This window comes from Sander vitreus, chromosome 18 (assembly GCF_031162955.1).
Source record: "Sander vitreus isolate 19-12246 chromosome 18, sanVit1, whole genome shotgun sequence".
NCBI lineage: Eukaryota > Metazoa > Chordata > Actinopteri > Perciformes > Percidae > Sander > Sander vitreus.
The window spans coordinates 27,400,122-27,423,386 of record NC_135872.1 but is presented as its reverse complement, the minus strand read 5'-3'; the positions used below and the strand labels follow the sequence as shown (position 1 = coordinate 27,423,386).

The 23,265-nt window shown below is 42.7% G+C and overlaps 1 protein-coding gene across 5 annotated transcripts in view; it reads left to right on the top strand.

Moving 5' to 3' along the window:
* The window catches only part of tab2 (TGF-beta activated kinase 1 (MAP3K7) binding protein 2), a 49,337-nt gene extending 29,861 nt beyond the window's left edge, over positions 1-19,476 (top strand). Inside the window, exons 2-8 of one of the 5 annotated variants that reach the window (XM_078274126.1) lie at positions 4,874-5,061; positions 6,533-8,222; positions 11,965-12,125; positions 13,044-13,137; positions 13,997-14,092; positions 16,097-16,177; positions 19,209-19,476. In XM_078274126.1, coding sequence (XP_078130252.1) covers positions 4,960-5,061; positions 6,533-8,222; positions 11,965-12,125; positions 13,044-13,137; positions 13,997-14,092; positions 16,097-16,177; positions 19,209-19,348 — 2,364 coding nt within the window. In that variant the 5' untranslated portion in view covers positions 4,874-4,959 and the 3' untranslated portion in view covers positions 19,349-19,476. Of the gene's footprint in view, positions 1-4,870; positions 5,062-6,532; positions 8,223-11,964; positions 12,126-13,043; positions 13,138-13,996; positions 14,093-16,096; positions 16,178-19,208 lie in introns of all 5 variants that reach the window. The other 4 variants (XM_078274127.1, XM_078274125.1, XM_078274129.1 and 1 more) reach the window with 4 other exon arrangements.
* The last annotated feature ends 3,789 nt before the right edge of the window (positions 19,477-23,265 follow it).

Below are 23,265 nucleotides of genomic sequence, written 5' to 3'. Positions count from 1 at the left end.
CGATCCGATTTGATTCCAACTCAGAGGCCAACGATTCGATTCTAAACCGATTTATAGATGCATCTCGATGCAATGATTTTTTTAATGTACATTTCCATGCGTGATTTTTAAAAATATACATGGAAATCTGAGTTTGCTACTCAGTTTGCTGATCACTTCCTAGACAAAGCAGCTAGATTCTATTTGTCACACACAAGTTTTAATGAAATGTTTTGTCTACTAAGGTTTTATTGTGTAGTCCTTCCATGCTGAAGCCTTAAACATGCTCATTAGAGTCCCCTTCTCTCCCAGTAATCTTCCATGTCAGAGGCCCAGTCATGTTTAAAGGTGGAGAATTGGCTTCTTACAACATGAAACATGAGGTGGTCAGATGTCATGTGATAAAGTAGATCAACGGCTTATATGTTTTGCCTAATTATTTTATGTATGTCTTATTAGATCATGTGTATATATACAAAATGTAATTATTTTTTTCCTTTTGGCCATTTTTGTGTGTGTTTTTTTTTCTGCACTCTTGCCTAAACTCTAAGTTGTTAAACTATCCCGTCCTCTTTCAGTCACTCTGTTTTCTGATTTGTACTCGTCTGGAGACAGTAACTTTTAAATAAAAATCAACACATTTAAAGAGAAATCGATTATTAACTTATCAGAATCAATAATCAAATCGTTTTAGAGAGAATCGCGATGCTTCTAAGAATCGATTATTTTTCCCACCCCTAGTCTCATGTATTTTTGTTGCAGTGAAGTTGAGAGAAACAGAGAAAATTGCCAAAAAAAAAAAATATATATATATATATAGTATATTGGGTATAATTCTTAAAAGGAAACTTGTTTTGGGGAGAATAAAACTACTCTGGGCTGAGATTTCCTAGGAACCTTACCAAAAAAGGCTCAGGATGCTGCAAATGTTGGTATAATATGAAAATGGCTGGTGGATTTAAGACAACAAATTATTATGAATTTGAACATATGTGTCAGCGGCTTGTTGATCTTACATTCATTTCCTGTTCTGGCCTGGGACACAGTGCACAGTAGCTGTCCTCAATTTAGGTCATTGTGTACGTCTCATGTCGTGTGTGTGTGTTTGTGTGTGTGATTGAAACGGCAGCAGCTTTCAGCGGCTTTAGAGTGAAAAAAAACGCAGCGTACGTTGATGTTAAAATGTATACAGGTTGGCAGGACGGTCTGAAATGTTGTGCATGTTGTGTCTTTCGCTGTACGTTTTGTTGGTAAATGTGAGATGTTCGAGTCACACACGTCTCGTCTTCATATCAGAAACGGAACTAAATGTCATCGGCGACGTACGTGAGTTTGCTCAACCCGTTCTCACTCCCGCTTGGTCAGTGGCTCTCAGCGTCACATACTGACGCAAAGTCTGGCACGTGGGACTGCTGGGATTGGTTGAAGTCGCGGGAAACTCTGGTTATTGGTCAACTTTGCGGTAAAGTTGCGGTGGTACCGAATTCACGCTGATTGGTTGAATTTGCGTGAATTGTTGCGATCGTGACATCGCAAATTCCTGGAGGGACTGTTTAAACATGTCATGTGAGATATGACCATTCTCCTCTGGTTTACATCTTTTTGTCCCACAGTCTAATGGTGTACTTGCCAGACTTTACATTTCCTTGTATTGCAAGATTCTGATCCAGATTTAGATGTTGATAGGTTCTCTGTTTCACATGGGGCTTAATAGTATCTCAGAATGTGGTTGAACAAGCTTTTTCCAATCAGTTACCTCCTTAGTAGCTCAGGACCCTCTCTCTGAGTTTTAGCCTCTCCTTCCAGCTGGCATACTCCTATTGACAATAGCCAAATGGCTCCTCCTTCTGTTATCAGCTGCATGGAGATGTTTTGCAAAGCCAATTTACAACCTTTCAGTTATGGCATTACACATCCTCATAGCTGAGATAAGACAGAAGCACAGCGGCTCAGATAAATACTTTGTCTACTTGGCAGAAATAAGAGGCCAGTGTGATTTGAAGCACACTCTTGAGTTTTCCTCGTCATTAAATACATGTGTTCAAGTGTTATTTCAGGCCTCAATATTCACGTCCTCTGATGTATTAAGATTCTTGTAAAGAGGCTTCTCACGTGTTCCTTCTCCCTGCATCACACTACTGTACATTGATCACCCTAGAGGAGAACAGGGCGTGCTTCATGTGTCACAATGTTTTGAATGGCACATCTGAACCTCCCACAGGAAGATGTTTCGAAAGAGTGCGGTTAGAAGAAAAGTGTGGGATAACACAAGACATGGCTGTCATGCACTTAACACTTTTAAGTTCTCATGACTGTTCTGTTCCACGTCACTTTTGTCTGTATTTCTCGTCCCTTAACGTAGTCGGGTAATGGTTGGAGAAGTGAACTTGCACCTGAGGGTGTGCCAGATCGAATCCCTGGACTAGCTTTGTAAAACCTGGGTCCAACGAGTGAACTGCAAGGCAAGTCGTGTCTTGAGCAAAGCCTTGCCTGCTGTAGTGAAGTTGCACGGTGGCTAGTAGTAAAATAGTGTGGTTGTCTTGGCCAGCTCCCAGGTATGAGTGGAGCTTATGCGTAGACTGTGGATAGGAAACAGTCAAGCACAATTGTCGGTGAACAGCTACCAGACACTCATCTTTCTCACAGCCAACATTTGAAACATGCATTGTTTATTAATGTTTTATAATGTTTATTAGGGAACACCTAGGTAAAACAAATGCAGTCTAGTACATCAGCCCTGCAAAAATCCTCCGTCATGAAGGTTATAATGTTCCGTTTTAGAGAGGCTATTTGTCATTTTGTAGACTGTATATTGTGGTGCTGTTGAACTGTATTCCAAGGTACGCTGATAGGTGTTCCTAATATTTTGTAGGGTAGACTAAATATTAGGGATGGGGAAAAAAATCGATTCATGTATGTATCATGATTTTTTTTGGTGAAGATTTTTAAAATGGATTTTTTCCCCCCCAAATCAATAATTTTGTAATTCATTTTTTTTAATTTTTTTTTAACCAACCTAAATGTTTTCCGTTTATACGGTCCCGCCGATGGCGACTACATTGTATCTGACTGACTGACTGGCCGACATGTGATGTGCATTCTTTTTAGAAAAACAATTAGTTTTTAGAAATGTCTCATGATATATTGTCTCTAGAAGTGTATTATTCAACTTTTGTTTTTGTTAAAGAAGGAAAAGCAAAAAATTGCAATACTCAATACAACTGAATCGCAACACAAATTCAATCGGCACCTATGTCTCGGGAAAGAATTGAATCGGGACAAAAGCATATCCTCCCAGCCCTACTAAATATAAGAAACACCTCTCGGCATAAAGCATAGGTATATCAGTTAACACCCTTTAGGCTTGTAGATGTTGCATGTTAAGCAGCTGATGAAAGACGAAGAAGAAGAAATGATTATTTGCTGATTTCTGGTTGGAAAAGATGAGTCAGTCCTGCATTAAACTCTGGTTGAAAAACCAGTCTTAAACCATTCACACCACTCTGAGCTCCTAAGTTGTTGTTCCTATCTGAAAGGGGATGAGGGGGCAGTTAGACATGGCTCAAGTAACCCTTTTCGTGTGACATTATGCTAGCAACCGCCCCGTTGCGGCACAACCATATCCATTAAATCATAAAAAATAGAGCTTGAAAGTAGAGCTGGGCGATACGGAGAAAATCAAATATCCCGATAATTTTGACCAAATACCTCGATATCGATATTGTAGGGTTGACAATTGGTGCTTTCACAAAATATGCACACAATGAGATTTTTGATAAATAATCATCAGTAATGTGGATATAATGACTAAGTGGGTAAAGGCAAATAATAGAACAGCTACAACAGTCTGGTAAGTTCAGAAAATGACATCACTTTACTGTAATGCAGCCTTTAAAACCAGGAAAAGACAACCCGATATTACGATATCCAAAATTGAAGACGATATCTAACCCTTACATATCGATATCGATATATAATATTGATATATTGCCCAGCCCTACTTGAAAGGGATAGGTTTTATTATAGTTGTATGAGCTGTAAATTATTCCCAATTCTTAACTGTGAAGTTTGGAGAGTTCATGTGAGCATGCAGTTTGACTGTATCCTATTTTATGCATATTCTCTTGTGTGCAGTTCTCCCAATAGCAGTTTAACTGTGATTCGTTCAGAAGCTGTTGTAGCAATAGAAGCCAGCACCAGCATCTTTACTGCCAATATGGAGCTCAAGAGCACTAAGGAAAATGCTGCACACAAGTCCACACAGCCCCACGGTTTTTAGTTCCACTGTATGTGTAAGAAAGTTTGCCGTTAGGCCCTTTGGAAAAGCCTTTTCTCTGGTTAAGGGGCAAACACAGTTCATAGCCCTGCAGCTCTGTCTTTGTGCTGCAGTGTCAGAAAGAAAGCAGCGATTCTCGGGAATCAACTGTTCTGCAGAGCTGCCTTTCGTTGGAGCTTAAGAGAACTTTATGTGGAGATTTTCCTCCAGACCAGACTACTGTTTGCCCTCCTTCTGTCCTTAATAAGTGAATGTTGATGTTAAGATCAGTTGGAAAGGCTGTTTTTCACGGTAGTCAGTCAGAGGAGGTTTCCTTCATCTGCTACTCTTTTTTATTAAGGAGCTCCGTGTGGAGAAGGGCTTCTTAAACGAATGCCATCTATTCTCAGGCATTGATGTCTTGCAGTAGGGGACTTGCAGTTGACACATTGGCTCCGTCCCTGTCACTTGGACATGTTTACTTTTTCGTAGAATAATAACAAAACATAGACTTCTCCATCTCATAGTGTAAAGACTGGATTTTGTGTGCATGTTGTTTTTACAAAAGTCATATTGGGAGTCAAACATCTGATTTCTCATCAGATGTTTTCCTTTTTTTTCTTTGTTTGAATTTAGAAGATGTTCAAGATGAAGTCGGTTTGCTGCCACGACTGACGCCCCAGTGCGCTGAACAGAACAAGCAGTCCTGACCTGGCAACATACGAATGGCCCAGGGAAGCCACCAGATTGACATTCAGGTTTTGCATGACCTGCGCCAGAAGTTCCCTGAAGTCCCAGAGGGTGTTGTCTCCCAGTGTGTTCTGCAGGTGGGCAAGTTCAAACGTCTGACACCACAAAAGCTGATTTCTGCAAAGTAAAGCCAGACTGATAAATTATCCTTACTTCATATATACACGGTACATTGTGGTCGATAAGTAATACGCAGCAAGTGTTTAGAAACTATTGCATAGTTTAGTTTTTTTTCAACAATATCCCGCTAATATCCTGGTCACAATTCATTAATAACAATAAACTGTTGAGTTGGATTTTTTCAGTCTCAGCCTGGGCTCAGCTGCTAAGCATTGTCCAACAATATTACTACCTGAAGGACTGCAGTTAATACACAGACAGATAACAAATAATACAATCATGAGAGGGAAGTGCCAGGAATGATCTGAGGAAAAATTATAAATTAGATGTAAATCAACATCGAGGGCCAGATGTACTTACGCTTTTCGGCCCACTTCAGGCGTATTTGTTTTGCAACGTGTGCGCAAAAGCATGGCGAGGTATGTCCAAACAGGCCGCACTGAGGTAAAAGCGCAGACTGCCTGTCGCGGGAACTGAAAATGGCAAATTGCGCTTTTCCGTGTCATGCATATGCATTCGCGGGAGGGTAAAGGGAAAAGTGGGAGTGTCCCATAAAGAGATGGGAGGGGAAGCGTAAAGTGCGCATAATTATGTATTCCGCGGTATGTACAAATATAACCTCTTAAAAGCAGGTGTAAACCAGCCGCGAGCGGGTTTCCTGGCATATGACTCCTGGTGAAATGGCAGCAGTAATCCGAGCAAGACAAAGACGTAGGCCAAGGAGACGAGCTGAAAGGATCACACTTTTTCACTTGATCATTAAGCGGTACAGCTTAAGCAGCCATGCAATATTACAGTTACTGGAAGAAATCAAAGATGACGTTGAATCTCCGACTCAGCGTTCACGTTCCATTCCAGCAGTTGTTAAACTCCTCGCTACATTACAAAAATTGGCATCAGGATCATTTCAAACAGTCATAGCATCAGCAGTGGGGATATCGCAGTCTGCACTCAGCCGTATCGTAGCACCAGTACTTAACGCCTTGCTACAGCACCATTTACGGTATAGTGGGCGGAGAAAGGCGCTGATTACCCGATGAACTGCAGGGTTGGTAAATACGACGTAAGCTGAAGTATCGCAGCGTGCGCTTTCTGCGGGTTGGACGTGGCGCTGATAACGCTACATTCGCAAATGTACGTACATCTGGCCCTCAGTGTATTGTTTTATGTCAGCCTGTGTGATTTGATTGACTGTACCTCTGTGTCTTACTGTTACAGATGAGCCGGGCCTTACATTTAGCTGGTGTGTTTCCTATACCTTAATAATATAGACAAAACTGTATGTGTCTTTGGTAGGAGTTGCAAACGTACAATATAGCAAGCCAGTTAAGAATGTTATAATTTGATGGTATTGTATAAAATGTTACATCTTCTCATTTGAAACACTGATGTTGCATAATAAGTGTATTTCCTCTCTATTTTCTTCAGAACAACAACAATTTAGACGCCTGCTGTGAATACTTGTCCCAGGTCAGTCCGGGCTACCTGTACAGTGAAGAAGGAAACCTCGGCTTCTCTGACGACCCTAGCTTCATCAGGCTTCGTAATCACATGACCCAGCTGAACCTGGGCCTGCAGTCTCAGAATGTGCATGTGGCCCCGGGCCGGGACGGCCTGAGAATGAACGGCAGTCGCACTCTGGCCCACAGCCTGAGTGACGGGCCCCTCCAGACAGGCCAGGCCCCCAACAGTGACTTCTTTCAGCAGGAGCCCCAGTCAGCCCCAGTGCAGTTGCCCTCCAGCATCAATGTGTCTGGTGTGATGGAGCCCACAAGCAAACCGAAGCCTCCACAGCACCTTGGACTCTACCCTCTGGGTGTCAAAGGAGCATCTATGGGTGTCCAGCAGACGCCACGCTTCAACCCCATTACCGTGACGCTAGCCCCGCAGAAAGGCCGCAACACTCCCACTTCTTTGCACATACACGGCGGTCCACAATCGGGCCTCAGCAGTCCACAGGGTAACTCTATTTACATCAGGCCCTATGTTAGCCAGTCTGGTACGACCCGGCAGAACCAGCAGCAGGGAGGCAGGGCCCAGTACAGCCCCACCTCCCAGCCCCAGCAGCAGATCTACCAGATTTCACACCCCTCCTCCATGTCCGGCTCCTGGTCCGGCCCTCAGCACGCCTCCTCCTCACATACCTCACAGCACCAGACCCAGGGCCACCAGACCTCTCACGTCTACATGCCAATCAGCTCCCCCACAAATCCCCAGGCGCCCTCCATTCTTCCCACTGGAAGCCAGGCCTCGTCCTCCGGTGTCTCCTCATGCTCTTCTTCCTCCTCCTCCTCCTCTGTCATGCCCACCTCCCTGTCTACCATCAGCCAGTACAACATCCAGAACATCTCCACTGGCCCACGGAAGAATCAGATAGAGATCAAACTTGAATCTCCTCAGAGGAGCAACTCCACAACCACAACTGCCGTGTTGCGGACGAGCAGTGGGCCCCGGTCCTCCTCCACCTCCTCCTCCTGCCCTGCCTCTTCCTCCTCTTCAACTGGGGTGGCTACTGTCCCCACCACCCCCCTCTCCATCGGAGGCCCAGGTCTGAGCCGCAGCCAGCCCACTGTTTACATCTCTGCCAGCCCGCCTACTGCTGCTACCGCTCCCTCTGAGGAGGCTGTCGTGGCCTCAGCCGGCTCCCGCTCCCAACCTAAGTTTTACATTTCGGCCAATGCCTCCAGCGATGACAGTGGGGGAAGGAACCCTCCCACAGTCTACATCTCAGCCAACCCTCCTTTACAGGGGTCCTCAGGGGCCAGGAACATGGGGGGCCAAGTGAGCATGGGCCCCGCCTACATCCACCACCATCCACCTAAGTCCCGTGCCTCTTTAGGAGGGGGAGGCACAGCTTCTTCCCCACGTGTGGTGGTGACTCAGCCCAACACCAAATACACTTTTAAAATCACGGTGTCCCCCAATAAGCCCCCAGCTGTGTCCCCCGGAGTCGTGTCCCCTACTTTTGATCCCAAAAACCTCCTCAGCCTACCCTCAGACCACCACTATGTGGAGCCAGACCCCCTCCATCTCTCAGACCCGCTGTCACCACATAAGGAGAGACCGAGTGAGCCTCGCAGACTCAGTATGGGCTCTGACGATGCAGCTTACACACAAGGTGAGCAATGCTGAGTATCATCACTTTGATCATAATCCCGGTCTTTAAAGTATTCATGAGTTCTTTCTCAATGGTATATTATATTAAAAAAATAAGTAATTACAATACTACAATCACAATAGTACAAAGTACTGTTGGCCAATTTCTTGAAGCTATTTTCACCGATCTGCTCTCATGCATACATACTTTAGAATACCGCCCACAGCTCGGACAAACGGACAGACTTGTCCAGAAATGGTTTACACTGTGACTCAAGTAGGCCTCTGATGGCTAAAGGGTGCACAGTGATGGCGAGAAGGCAATAAGACCAGTTGTCAGACCGATGTTAACTATGAGGTTGATGAGATAGTATGCAGGTCTTTTACAACCAGCAGTGGGTCTAAATTAGACTGGGTAAGCCCAGCCCGATCTGCCGGCGATTTGATTTCGCCCTGCAGCTCAGGCTGGAAGCCTGTACATTTTTCTATCCTGCTTCCGTTACAAATCTGCGGGGACCAATCACAAACTGGCTTATCAACCTGGGGCGCTATTGCCAGGTTTTACACGATGGCGATAGAGAAGCGACGGCAAGCAGCCTTTTGTTTACATTCAACATGGCGGCCACCGAAGCGCAGCAACCCGTTGCGAAGTACGTCACCCGGATCGTTGGTCTGATTGGTTGAAGGACTATCCAATTGCGTACAGAATCATTTGAACTATGCCCGTTGATCACGCCTCTTGTGCAGTAAGAAATACAGAGCAGACTCCCCAGACTAATGACTGGTGATAGCCAGATGAGGTCTTTTTCCATCGCTTCCTGCCAAGAATATAATTTTACTATAAAGTATACTGTGTGATTTTAAAAGACTCTTAACATAACATTGACTGTAATGTATTTCTTTAGCCAAACTGTGCTGCTCTGCATGTCAATCTCCATGAGGTACTGTAGATACAAGGTGACTGGCTCAGTGAGGGCCGGTAGGATGACGGTAGTGTGAGTCCTCCACACTAAATTCAGTGTTTGCTCCGACGACCCCTGAGACTGGTGGATTGTGTAGTGTGAGTCAAACGTGTCAGAGCACACCGCTGTTTCCTTTTTTGGGCTTTTGACTGTATTACGTGTGAGTCACTGGCTGTGGCTCCTGCACTGCGGTGACTACCACTAAACGGGGCTTCACACCAGGCATGCTGCCTCTACTGACCCTCATCAGCCCACTTTCCCTCCGACTTTATCTGCTTGGCTTTAAAACATGTATATTCGCACCAAAACTGTACCTGATAAAGACACACCTCACCACACAACTAACTTAATTAAACATTAAGCATTCACACCAGAACTGAAGAACTGAATTTTAAAGTGTCGTTGTATGAGGTACTTATCCAAAGTCGGTGTATTGGCTACAGTAGATGGCGGTTGGCACGCCCCGACATTAGTACCGACATTGAAGCTAAGCAATGTACGGCTGTGGACGGGGGCAGCAGCAGCTAAATATATTTTGAGACACCTAAAAAAAAAAAGGACCACCTAAAAAAAAAAAAAAAGTATGCTATATTTAGAATATTTTCACTGCTTTATCCTTGCCGTCAGACAGCCCTGTTTTTAGTTTAGGCGGGGGGAACTGAAGCCGTTATCTACACTCTTCAAAGCCACCAGGCTCCTTTTGGAAAAATGACTGTAATTTTACCTCACAGAACACAGGAGGTACTTGTCTACCGCTGCCTCGATTGGTTAGTTTGTTTGTGTTACTATGTGACCGGTGTTTTAAAAGGTTAGTTCAGATTGACCAAAGTCACACAATAACACTAACTAACTAACTAACTGATCGAGCCAGCGGTAGACCAGCAACCATCGTGTTCTGTGAGGTAAAATTACTGTTTTTGTCAAAGGAGTCTGGTGGCCTTGAAGAGAGCAGCGATAACTGCTTCAGTTCCCTGTCGTAAAGGGCCGTCTGACAGCTAGGGAAAGCAGTGAAAATAATCTAAATAAAGCATCCACTTAAATTGATATAGATGTTTTAAGGTGTCTAAAATGTGTTAAGCTGCTGCCCCCATTCACAGCAGAACATTAGCTTAGCTTCTGTGTCGGTACTCCTGCCTGCTTCTCCAAACTGGGGGCGTGCCGACCACCATCTACTGTAGCTAACACACTGACTATGCTTAAGTCCCTCCACATACACACTTCAAAAGATGGAAGCATCAAATAAAACCTGGTATAATAAGACATTGCCCTTTTGATTCTTCCAGTATTTCTGCTGGGTGAGTAACCATACACAGCCAGACTACATCTTGTGAGCAAAATGTAGACATCATTTTTTTTAAATAATTAATTTAGTATGTCATTTTAGAATGTAAGGTATTGTCATTTAGATGTGTAACAGATCTTTCAGTGAACCTTTGCATAATGATGTGACTTGTTGCCTTGTTAAACTCCTGAATTGATAAAAACAACAATTAAAAGTAGGTGTTGCAGATCTAAAATTAAGTGTTGTTCTCTGTGTGACCCATTTGTCAGCTTAATTTTGTGGATAGTTTAGGAGAAATTTGACGGCGGGCAAGTGTCCCTTTTGTCTAATCATGTGTAAGATTTCGTAGTCAGTCATCTATTGTACAGCTTAGCGTTTCTGCCGGGAACATTTGCCGCCTCAGCTAAAAAGTAAAGAAGAGAGGAAGAGGGACACCTGGGCAGGAGATGCGATTCATCATAGTTTAAAAAAAATGCAGCACAGTGAGGATACAGAGATTTCATACACCATATAACGTGCACCTGCGGATGTGCATTCAACCCGCTCATATGAGTCAGCCGTCACTCTGTTTGTCACTTGCCCTCTCTCTCTGGGGAGTACAGCAAACCTCTCTCTCCACAGGAAACACTGCAGCTTACTTGAAAATTCAAAAATAGTGGGATATCATGTGTTTGCCAAGTAGGAAGATTAGCCTAAACAACATCATTATCCCATAATAAATAAAATAGTGGAGTTAATCCAAGAGCCAAACACCGAGACTATTATCCGTCGTGGTAAAAAATGAAGGTACCTTTTGCCTCACCATAGCTGAACTAAAATCACTGTAACATTACGTGCATCATGTTCAGTTTACTTTCAGCTGTACGAGTGTTGGGCTGTTGACACATTTTAGTTCGTCCTCTCACACTGTGACTCATAGTAAGCAGGTGGGTAGCAGTTTAGCTCGAGGACATTTTGACAGGAGAACAGGTACGTGATCACCAGAAGACCATCTTCCCATAAGCTGTGAAGTGTGTGTTTGTGTGCAGCGGGAGAGAGAGTTGTTTGTCATTGAATGTCTGCGGAGGAGGTGTTACAACCTGTCAACAGAATCAGGAACTTTAATGAATTATGGGACACATGCTGTAGAGACTTGAGCAGATCATGTGCACAGTGAATGTTCTGTATTAAAGACTGCTGCAGAATGTGCCTGCAGCAGTGTGCTAACCTGGATACGCCTGATGAGCTCTTTGTGTTACCACAATAGGTGATGAAACGGGGAAGAATCTGATGCGGTTCCCCTGTCTCTCCTTTAGGCTCCAAACTTGTTTGACTGGTGTATGCAGAGATTATCTTGTGCTCAGTACTGTATATCCACAGCAGTAATTATTATCAGCAGTGTTTATGTTGAACTGCAGTTTTTAGTTCCATGACTTTCTTAATATAATATTCTTTTGATTGTGTATCATGCTAAATTATGTTGTTTACTAGTGAATGAATGTAGCCCAGTGATGACAGTACTGTCTGTGTGTTTTCTCCAGCGTTGTTGGTCCATCAGAAGGCCCGCATGGAGAGGCTATGGCACGAGCTGGAGCTGAAGAAGAAGAAGCTGGAGGAGCTAAAAGAGGAGGTCAACGAGATGGAAAACGACCTGACCAGGAGACGGCTGGAGAGATCCAACTCAGCCTCCCAAATTCCTTCTGTAAGCTCCGTGATTTCATAAATGTGTCCATTGTGAACTTATTTTGAGATTATTTCTTGCTTTAAGTTGATATTGACAGTTCAAGAGAAGACATATGGGGGTATGTAATGCCACAAAGGTCCCCAGACTGACTCAAACGTTGCAGTTATACATGGTATACTGTATCTTAACCAGGAGACCTCCTGCCGCCCAATTCTAATTTTACTTTAATTGTGATATCTGTTGTTGACAACAGTAGTTTAGTTTAATAAGTTGATAGTCATATTTCAGCTAACACCAGCCAGAATGTAGAAAACTGGGGACATTTGAACGGGAAAATGTCAGGGAACTCTAACCAACATCTTTCATCGGCAGATCAATCAATTAAAAAAAAAAAAGTTTCATAGAATTTTATTAGCAGCTATCTGAGATGTTCTTCATAACGGCAAACAAATGTTTTTTTTTTTTTTCTGGTTATTACTAACAGATGAAGGCTGAACAGACAAAAAAGACTGACACAGCACACAGATTCACTTCACAGTTCATTCTGCAGCTAAAACGGTGAAAGTGACAGCTCAAAAGAAAACAAAGGGAACTTTCCACATTTATCTTCTGCACTACTTCATGTTTATGTAAGATCTGCAGCTGTAAGTTTGTTGAAACCCCTCGGGTTCAGATCAAATGCCGCTCTAAGCTTTTGGTCGAGTCAGCTGTTTTTGTCGGCTCTTACAGTTGAGTCAACAGAGGGGGACGTGGCTGCGGGAGGTTAATTGGCTGGTGTTGCCGAGCTCAGTAGCTCCTTGGTTCCTTGTTTACCCGAGGCGAGCCAGCTCTGGAGAGCGGAGCAGCTCTCCTTCTGACACGGTCCCAGATCTGCCCCACTGACTGAGAGGCTGGATGGCTAACCGGCTGATCCCTTCCTGTCTCACTCTTTTTCAGATTGAGGAAATGAAGCAGCTGCGATGCAAAAACAGGTTACTGCAGATCGACATTGACTGCCTCACCAAAGAAATTGATCTCCTTCAAACAAGAGGTATGATTCTGTTCTCTCTCTTTCTCTAATATATAATCTTCAATATTCTTAAACTAGTATCCCACTTACACAAGTCTGTGTTGAATAATAATAATAATAATAATAATAAAAGGTAACACTCAGTAATTGAGTGATGAAGTCCGATTTGATCCAGGCTCTGCAGCTGCTCACATCCTCTCTACACACACGCTTAAGGTGCTGCCATTGTGCTGTTAACTACCACTTCTTCCTGAATTGCATCCTGTTGCTGGTTGGTAACAAGGGATTTATTGCCCCCCTGGCAGCACTCCACTGCTGACAGAGACTGCTAACATGAATGAATAGTACCTGTCACAGATAGGGTTGGAAATAAAAATAAATGTTCTCCCCCCCGATACCGGTTCCTAAACAGTGCCTGAACTGATATTTAAAAAAGAAAGAAAGAAGGAAAGCACAAAATTGTCATTCGGTCCGGTAGCCAACCCTCGTCACAGCCCTGGTGGTACCTGGGATTTAATGTTAGGCAAAAACCGTCAGTTTTCTAATTGTTTATTTGTAGTTAGTATTCAGTAGTGATGGCTATGGAACGAAAGCTGAAATGTTATATGATCCAAGGCCCGGGGAGGCACACCAAGCCACAGCTTTAATAATATTACAGGATAGACAATCATTAGTTGTTTACGTTTCTGGTGGATAAATCGGACAGTGTGTGGTTTTTAAAAGTTGTATACAGTACGTATTTGTAAATGCATGTATTCATTATTGTTTTATAGTCTATTCAAAACGTGATGAATGATTACCTTTCTGAACATGTGATGCTTTCAATATATCTTATTGTGTGTATATGTGCTCAATCCACTCTTTTTCCATCTATGTACAGGACCACACTTTAATCCCAGTGCAATCCATAATTTTTATGACAACATTGGATTCCTCGGTCCTGTCCCACCCAAACCCAAAGGTACTTTATCTATTGGTAAGTTTAGAAAAGGTTGAATGCTCATGTCTAGGCCTGTCACGATAGTCAATCTAAATCACTTTAATCGGACGATCAATAAAAATGAGCTTTCGATAATATTTTCTCCCCGTACAGTCAGAGATGATTTACTCATTTTGCGTGCTTGTTTGTTTTCACTTGTCTCTCTCATCGTGTCTCTTTCAAACTGACTGACTAGCAGTGACTGTCAGTCGTGTTCATGTTTAGCATAACGAGGAGGAACCTCTGCAGAAGCACCTATGGTCCATGTGAGCGGGACTCAGAGAAACGAGAGAGAAACGCTAGTTGAGAGTTGGAGCAGTTGGGTTTTCCTGCAGCACTTTGCAGTTAAGACGCCGTCAAAAAACAAAGATGGTATATGAGCTATACTCGCAGTGTTACCGGGCGCCCCTGTTTTCTCTCTTTCATTCCAAAACCATACAGTTGACAACCTGCAGGTGGAGGCGGTGGAGACAGGCTCGACATACACCCGCTGTGGACTTGTTTGTCGTAGCGGTTTCGGGAAAAGTGGCTGCATGTGTCCAGACAATGCACAGAACATTAACGCCCAAAGCCAAAGATGGCTGACAGAATATCGAGTGCAGACAGTGTGCTGTGCCATGTGTCAGTTCAGAGTGTACAGCTCACAAATGTCATACTAAGCTGACAGCATAGTGCCAATGGAGTGCAGAAAGTATGTGTGTGTGTGTGTGTACATATGTTTGCTAGCCATGCGGTCTAACTTGCAGAGTAGCACAAGCTGACAGCTTGCCAAAACTGAAGAGCTGAACAGAAAGCTATATTTTGCACAAACATCGCATGTGCAATGTCTAAATATACTTCATATGAAATTTAATATTTAGTGTTAAATGTTGTTACAAAGTCTGTAGTCATCCACAAACACTAGAATGCTGCAAACATTTGACAGCCAGTAGGACTTGCTAACAGCGTGAAAGACGACATACTGAAGGAGATCTAAGACATATTGTGTCTTATCCTATGTCTTCCAGTTCCAGTGTTAAATATTCTTTAGAAATAAAAGTGTATTGATCTTTGAAATGGGTTTACCTGCATTATTATGCCATTATCATTATATTGGATGAAAACGACAATATTATCGTTTATCGCAATAATTTCTGGGGCAATTTATCATCCAGCAAAATTTGTTATCGTGACAGGCCTACTCATGTCTGGTTATTCCTCATTCCATTGACATTTCCATTCTTAGATTTACTTTATTGGACTTCTTCTATTGGATTCACTTTGTTAGTATTGACCCCTGTTACAGTCCTAGAGATGATATACTGTATATTTCCTTATGTGGTTTTTATTCATTTATTTATTGCATGGTGTCATTTTTTTCACACTGTACTTACTAGCTTAAGTGACTGTCAGTGGTGTTGCATGTTTAGATAACAGGCCAACATCTGCAGAAGCACCTGTATGGCCCTAGTCTATATCCACGACCTTCCACTTCCGAGATTGCTCTGTTGCTGCCGGAAATTCTACCTTATGTCCCTCTTTTCGGCCAGATGTCTGTCACCTGCCTCTTTCTCTGTGTTGGCGTTCTGTTCCATTCATGTTTTTTTTTATCAGGGTTATACCAATATAGGTTGTTAAAGACCAATACCAAAATCTTTCAAACAACATTAGCAGTGTTTTATGACTATAATGGACATTTTAGCACTCGCTGTTTTGCCCCCTTATGATTCTACTGAAAAAATGAAGCTCACAGCTGTAAGATACACAGTGGTGAATACATCTCTGCAAAATGAGGGATGCATTAATAATAGATTAGATGTAGTCAATCATTGCATTACAAACCACCCCCAATATTGTTTTAACCCTGTTTTATGTCTTCATTTCTGCACTTTTCTTCTTCCTCCCTACCTGCTGCGTAATCTTTCTTCACCCATCCATTTACCGCCTTCCTCTCATCCATCCATCCATCCATCCATCCATCCATCCCTTGCTCTCTGCTCGGCTCCATCATACCTGGGCCAGACAGGAGAGGATGTAGATATAATGTGACCTCTGAGCTCATGATGGAGCCCTCCTCTGGTCCTTCCCCTCCTCTCCCACTCGGTTGGTATATCTGTCCTTCTCCTCCTCTTCTTTCATTCCTCCTTCCTGTATCATCAACCATACATACGGTCTTTAACGAGCGTCTTGGTTTTTAGATTTGAAATTCAAACCCCTCGTCTTAATGTAGCAGGTCTTTTAATTATTGTATATACCCTGTGTAAGCTATTTGCTTATTATTTGGAAATCCATAGCCATCCCTCGGTATTTAGGCTTTGATAAAACCATTAAAGTGTTTTATAAACTAAAATGTTCTGTAGCAACACAACACCATCCAGAAGCACCTAGCACAGTGTTTGTTTTGGCTTGGGACCATTTAAAATGAACTGCATTTAGAGTTCTGAAGAGGTAAAACTATCCAGTATTTCACAATAGAAATGCTAAAGATTAATGTTAATGAAATAAACGTATTTGTATAGCAAATATCGTCTATCTTGTTAATCATCACACAGCCTCTGAGGTTTATCGTGCGGCCTACAGCTCTGACTTCACACTAGATGTTAGTATTTTCAGTATAATGTTGTCTAGACGGCGCGTCGCTGTTTTAAGTTGTTTTGAAATCCTTCACTGCCAAGCATAATCAGATAAACACGCTAGTCCTGTTCCCATTCACATATTTTTATGCATTTTGAAGTCTTGCATTAGAAAGCTGGATTGAAACGACATTTAATAAAATGTCAGTTGTGTGAAAACGTTTTCTCGCTCTCTTGAGGTGTTTTTTTTTAGTCTTTAGAAAAAGCTGATGCTGTAAATGGGATATGGAAACACCTTGCTGAGTAAGTTCTGACGTAACGAACATTTAAACTCCCAGGACTGATCAGCTGTTTCCTGTCGGCATCTTTTCGGGTATTCCCATAACGTGGCTTCGTCTCCTGACAGCATGAAACGTGGCCAATAGTAGCTGATGTAAAAGAACTATTAAAACCAAAGACCTCTCGTAGATGAGTTAGATGGCGAAGGCCACTTGTTTTGTTTCCGGTTAGCGACCTCTACTTATTTTACTCTGTTTATTGGCAGATTACAGCCATGCGTAGCCTGTAGTGCCGACTTCTGACTACGCTGTAGGTTGATGGAAATGCACCCGTTTCACATTTCTTTTCTTTTTAGGGCTGTCAAACGATACATTTTTTTAATTGCTGAAGTTCTATAGTTAATCGCGATTAATCGCATATTTTACCACATGATTAAAATTCTATTATTTTGCATTTCAGAACAGTTTTTAAGTACATATTAACAATCGAAAGCTATTCTTACCAGTGGATCTTGATTGGGAATCAAATGAATGCAAAGAAAGTTACTTTATAAACTTGATTTTAAGATTTGTAATTATTTATTTACTGTAAAAAAAAGAAAAATGTGTGACTCTGTCCTCCAAGTACCTAACTAAAAAACTAAAAATCCCTATCCTTACTAGAGTCAATCTGGTGTTTAGTAACTCCTAAATAATGTTGATTCCTCACTGACGTCCAGTGATCAGCGGTTAATGAGACAGCGTCTGCAGCACCTTGCAGCAGTTCCAGTGTGGCTGCTTTCTCCGTGTCGTACAGGCTGTGTATCCGTGAAAACTACTGTCCCCCTCGACGGCAACGAGACGGGTCAGAACATGCCAACCGTAGTACGTCTTTAAGACCCGAGTCCTCTACGATGCTGACAGGTCTGCAGTTAGTTGCCACCCGTTTCGCAAGAGCTGTAGTCATTTTTTAGGATTTGGTTTCATCCACAGGTCGGCAAGTAGCACTCTCCAAAATACTGCTTTGCCTGAGTGGGTAGCATGCTAGCAGCTAGCATCATGTTAACTGTACTACTATGCTTAGCTCGTAGGTGGTAGCTCAAGCTTGACGTGCTGCGGTGATATTTTAATTCGGCTTTACACAACGTGCATATGGCTTTGACTTGTCTACGAGCTGTCCGGGAGTTTTGGAAAATAAAAAGCTCCATTCAGGATTTCATTGCTGCTGTCTTTCTCCATCATGCCTGCAGCCTGCAGCAGCAGGATGTGTTAGGAGGAAGTGGAAGCTTGATGAGAAGTAACGGTGCTGCAAAGGGTCAAAATAGTAGCCTGTTAGGCACGACGCAAAGCCGAGTGAAGTGTAAAATAAATTAATAAATACCGGAATGCGATTAAAAAAAATTAATCGCATCGCGTCGGCCCTTAATCGCATCACGATTAACACGTTAACGCTGACAGCCCTAGTTTTTTTCTTTTTTGCTACATTTCAAAATGTTAACATCTTCTGTCTTGCACTGACTTAGGCCTCCTGCACACTGGCTGCGTGGTATGAGTGTGGCGTTTCTGTTGCGTGTCAGCTGCGTGGCGTTTTCTGTCTTTACCCACCAGAAAGGTGTCTGACGCGGCGCTGCTGCTGCTAGCCTTGTCTGAACACATGGATGTTTCCCATTGATTTACTGCACTCAAGGAGTAGTACGCTTCATGTTAAACATAAATGTATGTTGATCTGATTACAGCAAAGACAACGTCGGCAGTATTGACGGCAAAATAGGCTACAGAATATTTCGTTCTGTATTGACAGGTGCAATATTTGAAAATCGATTATTTATTATTTTTTAAATGACATTTATATCTGCATTTATGTCAAAACCTAGAGACTTTCAAACATCAAAATGTCATTTATTAAATGTATTTGTCAAAATGACATATACACATCTTTTTGTATTCTAATTTGCCTGGAAACGCTTCCAACACGCTTGCGTGTTGTGTGAAAAATAGGCGTTGGTTCTATTTCTAGCATGCACACGTTTTCGGCACCTGAGACGTGCGTATCACGCAGGCAGTGTGCAAGCTCTAACCTGTTACCATGGGAGCCGAAATAAAAACGGACACGCCACGCAGCCAGTGTGAAGGAGCCCTCATTTGACCAGTGGATGTACGAAACACAATTTAGTTTTTATGTGGTGCATAAAAATGACAAATAGAACTATCTAATCCTGATAGGTTTGCTCAGAATTTGCTTGACAATTGCACTGCTTCTTCCCATTCCGTGTCCTGACCCACTTCTTCGTCTCCTCTCCACAGACTCGGGCAGTAAGATTGTGAAGCCCATCGCAGACCAGGAGGAGGACGAGGGGACGCAGTGGAGCTGCACCGCCTGCACCTTCCTCAACCATCCCGCCCTCAACCGCTGTGAACAGTGCGAGTTCCCGCGGCACTTCTGAGCCAACGAGGCCGCCGCGCGCCGCCTGTCTACTGCCAGACCAGAATAGCAAAGGGCCTTTCCGTTTCTTCTTTTTCGGCCGTCGTATGAAAACTCGTACAGGGGGGGGGGTGGGGGGGGTGGGCGTCGTCATCATGCGTCCTGGTTCTTTTCTCCTCTCTAAGGTTTGTAGGACGCTGTCCACGGAAGGCTTGACTGGATAGCGTTTACAGCTTGTGTTTTTCATAAACGGCTGGCAGAGTGGGATGATACCTCACCTTAGAGACTCGGATGGCGTGGGGGGGTCACTCGACGGGTGACACTTTACCCCCGGGGATACCTCGCTGCTCCCACTTACAGTATTACGAGTGTGGCCCTGCAGTGTGACGGCACACATACACATACACACACACACACACACACACACACACACACACACACCTACATACACACACAACCCAGGTGCCAACGTGCCTTTTTTGCTGATGACATTTAGTTTTTTGGTTTTATTTCCTGTGCGGTGGCATGGTCGCGGGATTGGGAACTGTGTTCAGCCACTGCTCTCCATCTGAAGGGAAACTAACGGACTAATCGTGGACTTTAAAGTTTGTTTGCTGTTTCTAGAGGATGTCAAAGGGGGACCACTCAAACGTGCCTCTTGTCCTCCCCCCCCCCCCCCCCTTCACCTTTTCTCTTCAGTCATGTTAATGAAAAAAAAGAAACTATGTTGCATGCTTTGTGTACAGTACACGGAGGCAGAACTCCCCTTGAGCTTTTTACTGTACATACTTTTAGAATGTGCCTTGAAAGCCGTCTTCCTCACACTATGAATCACTTGTATTTCCTGTAAGTATAGCTTTATAGACTTGATTAACTATTTTTTTGTTTTGTTTCCCTCTTTCAAACAAATAAGCACCGTGCTCCCTTTTTTAAAGCTTTTGACTTGATTTCTGTGAGAGTTGAAGCCTTGCAGAAGGAGAGCAGCAGAGCAGTCACTATGAAGCTACGTCTGCCCGCTCCGCTCACCGCTCCGTGTCATCGCTGGGTTTCCTGCGCACCGTCTGCAGATGCAGCAAAGAGGAATGGCGATGGCGCAGTCTTTTTTTTTTTTTTCTTCTTTATTTTTCAGGATGCCAAAAAAAAAAAATGTTGTCGGGACTATCGGGGGAGGGAAGGGGTTTAAAAAAAAAAAGCAAAGAAATTGACAAACCATCTTATCTGACAACTGGAATGTAGGTTTAATGTTTTGGGGGACGACGACAACCTCAGTGCAAAGAGACTTTTCCAGTTCAGTCAGGACGATCCTGGAGCAGCTGATTGGGTTCAAAGTTCCCATGTTGCTGTGCGCCTGAATTGGGTTTTTCGTGAGGTAACAAAGTGAATATGTTTGTGTTTAAAGTATTCCTATGATGTAGAAATATTCCTATGGGTCACAAAAACATGACTGTCCACTTTGTATACTCTTATTTTTATTTGGCTCATTTCATCCTCCTAAGCTTTTATTGATGAGGGTGTCTCTAAAGTTTACTTCTTGTGATTAACTTACCTTAACTGTGGAGTAGTTTCTTTGTTTAGTTTGTTTCCACACTTGTGAAATGTTGCCTTGCATCATCCGTGCCTTTTAGAACTATTGAATTTGTATTGATACTCTATTCTGTCACATCCAAGTGCCATTTTTAAAAACCTAAATCTTGGTATTGTTTAAACCCATTTAAAAATGAATTCTTGTCTCTTAAGCACTTACGCCATACTTTTTTTTTTTTTTTCCCAATCCAAAGAAATCCGTTTTCAGCTTGATCTGCACCTTGGTGTGAAGAGGCAGTTTATTCATGTTTTATTAAATGGAAACAACATAATTTGGATATCTAAAGTGTTTTTTTGATTTTAGCTGGGAAAACTGTCTTTGTAACAGATAAGTTATTTGTAAAAATAATTAAAAAAATCTATTCAGATTTGTTGGGGGTTTGTCTTTGTAATGCTGATGCTTGTATCCACTAGATGGCAGAAGAGACCAACATATGTCATGACATGGAGGTATTAACACTTACAGTTTTTCTCAATTGCTAAAACACTAAATCCCATTGGCTGAACAAAGTTCTCAGTTGCCTGAACTCATTTAGATAACTGTGCAGTCTGTTGTCAATACCTTAGACCATTTCACATGGTAAAACTCTAAACACATTCTCATCAAACGACGTGAGAGGACGAGTGCGTATGTGAGGTTTCAGGGCTGGATACGGCACACAAGAGGCTTCTTCCCCCGTTGCCTCAGGAGGGACAATGTTGCTTGTGATGTGGACAAAGTGCCGTGGCCTGACCCCGCCCAAAGACGAGAAGAAGCACATTAATCACATGTTTACTCCTTTGATTTTTGTCCCTTATTGTATACTGTAGTACAGTGCATTGTAGGCTGTATACTGTACAATGAACACATTGTATGGCCCTGAAGATTGTGCTTTCCATTTGTTACGTACTGTACAGTACTGACTGCTCAATAGATTTTGACTGGTTGCAGGTTCATATCAACAAAGTACAAGCATTACAGTATCACAGAGACAAAGTACAAGTGTGTGAGCTGCAGGGTACAGTACTGTAAAAATAGGGGTACGAGGAGGAGGAAGAACAAAACAAATTGCAAAGCAGAGTAGTAATTTCTGATCAGTTTTGAGCTACTATGATGGAGGAGTCCGAGGTTTTGGAAATAGTGCTTGAAGATGAGGTTTTGTGTTTAATGTTTTCAGAAAATGGAGCAAGGTTTCAGAAATTGTGTTTTAGCAATTGAGAAAAACGGTAATGTTCCCAAATCTTTACACTGGCATAATATTAGTAAGGGATCTAAACTAATGGAGCATACATGGTTATGGTGTCCTAGCAGGAAAACTGCAGCTGGAACTAATAGTTAACAATGAGTGCAGGGCTGGCTCACTGAGACACAACAGAATTGTACTATTATTGCTGTTATCCATTTTGCTTGTGTTTTTCCATTTATGACCAGTCAACATGTCTCCTGTGAACAAGTTATATTACTCTATGTTAATAACATAGCATAATAATAAGCATCCTAATAAGTTAGTTTTTTGTTTGTTCAGTTTTTTTTTTCCTTCTCCTTTTGGGTATTTTCTGCCTTTATTAATAGCTGCATAACAGTAGAGTGATGGAGGAAAAGCTGCAACTAAGATCTGCCAGACAAGAAGCAGGGACGTTGCAGCCCCCCCCGACTCCTGACGGTTTGAACCAACAGAGAGCTCTGAAGCAGTGCTTTTCTGCCCTGTTGCTTTAAAGCTGGACTGTAAGAAACTCAGTTTGCTGCTATACCGTCTAACTTGGTCTGGTATGACCAGAAGATTAGGGTGGCTAATGTTAGCATACCTAAGATATATATAATAGTGTGTATAGTGGATCTATTACTTCATGCGTCTTCTCTACCTTTGCTTCTGTTTTCGCTTTTGCCATATCCATGATTTGTCTCTTATGGCTGCTGTTAAGAAAAAGTGACAGTCTCATTTTAAGGGATTAATCTGGTGTTACTCTTCGCTTTTTTGTCAACAGCATTTTAGCCATGTATTAATACATTGTATACATACAAACAGATGGTAGCTGTATGGTGTAGGAAGAAATGGATGTTAACTGAAATATCTCGAAAACCATCCAATACTACCCCTAGTGGTCAGGATATCTGCTGCTGTTTTATAGTGACTTTTTGTTGTTGTTGAAAAAACTAAAACTCATGCAAATCCCCCAAATGTATGCAGGAAATGCAGTAATAAATCACTGGACTGCCCTTTTTAAATGTTACCTAAAAAATAACCAAAAATTGCTGCTCCACTGGCCCAGAGCTCCCAGCATGTTGCAGCAGGTATTTGGTTGTGATAATGAAATACCTGCTGTGTCATTACTGAATGCGCAGAGCAAGAGTTCATCATTGACAAATATCCAGAA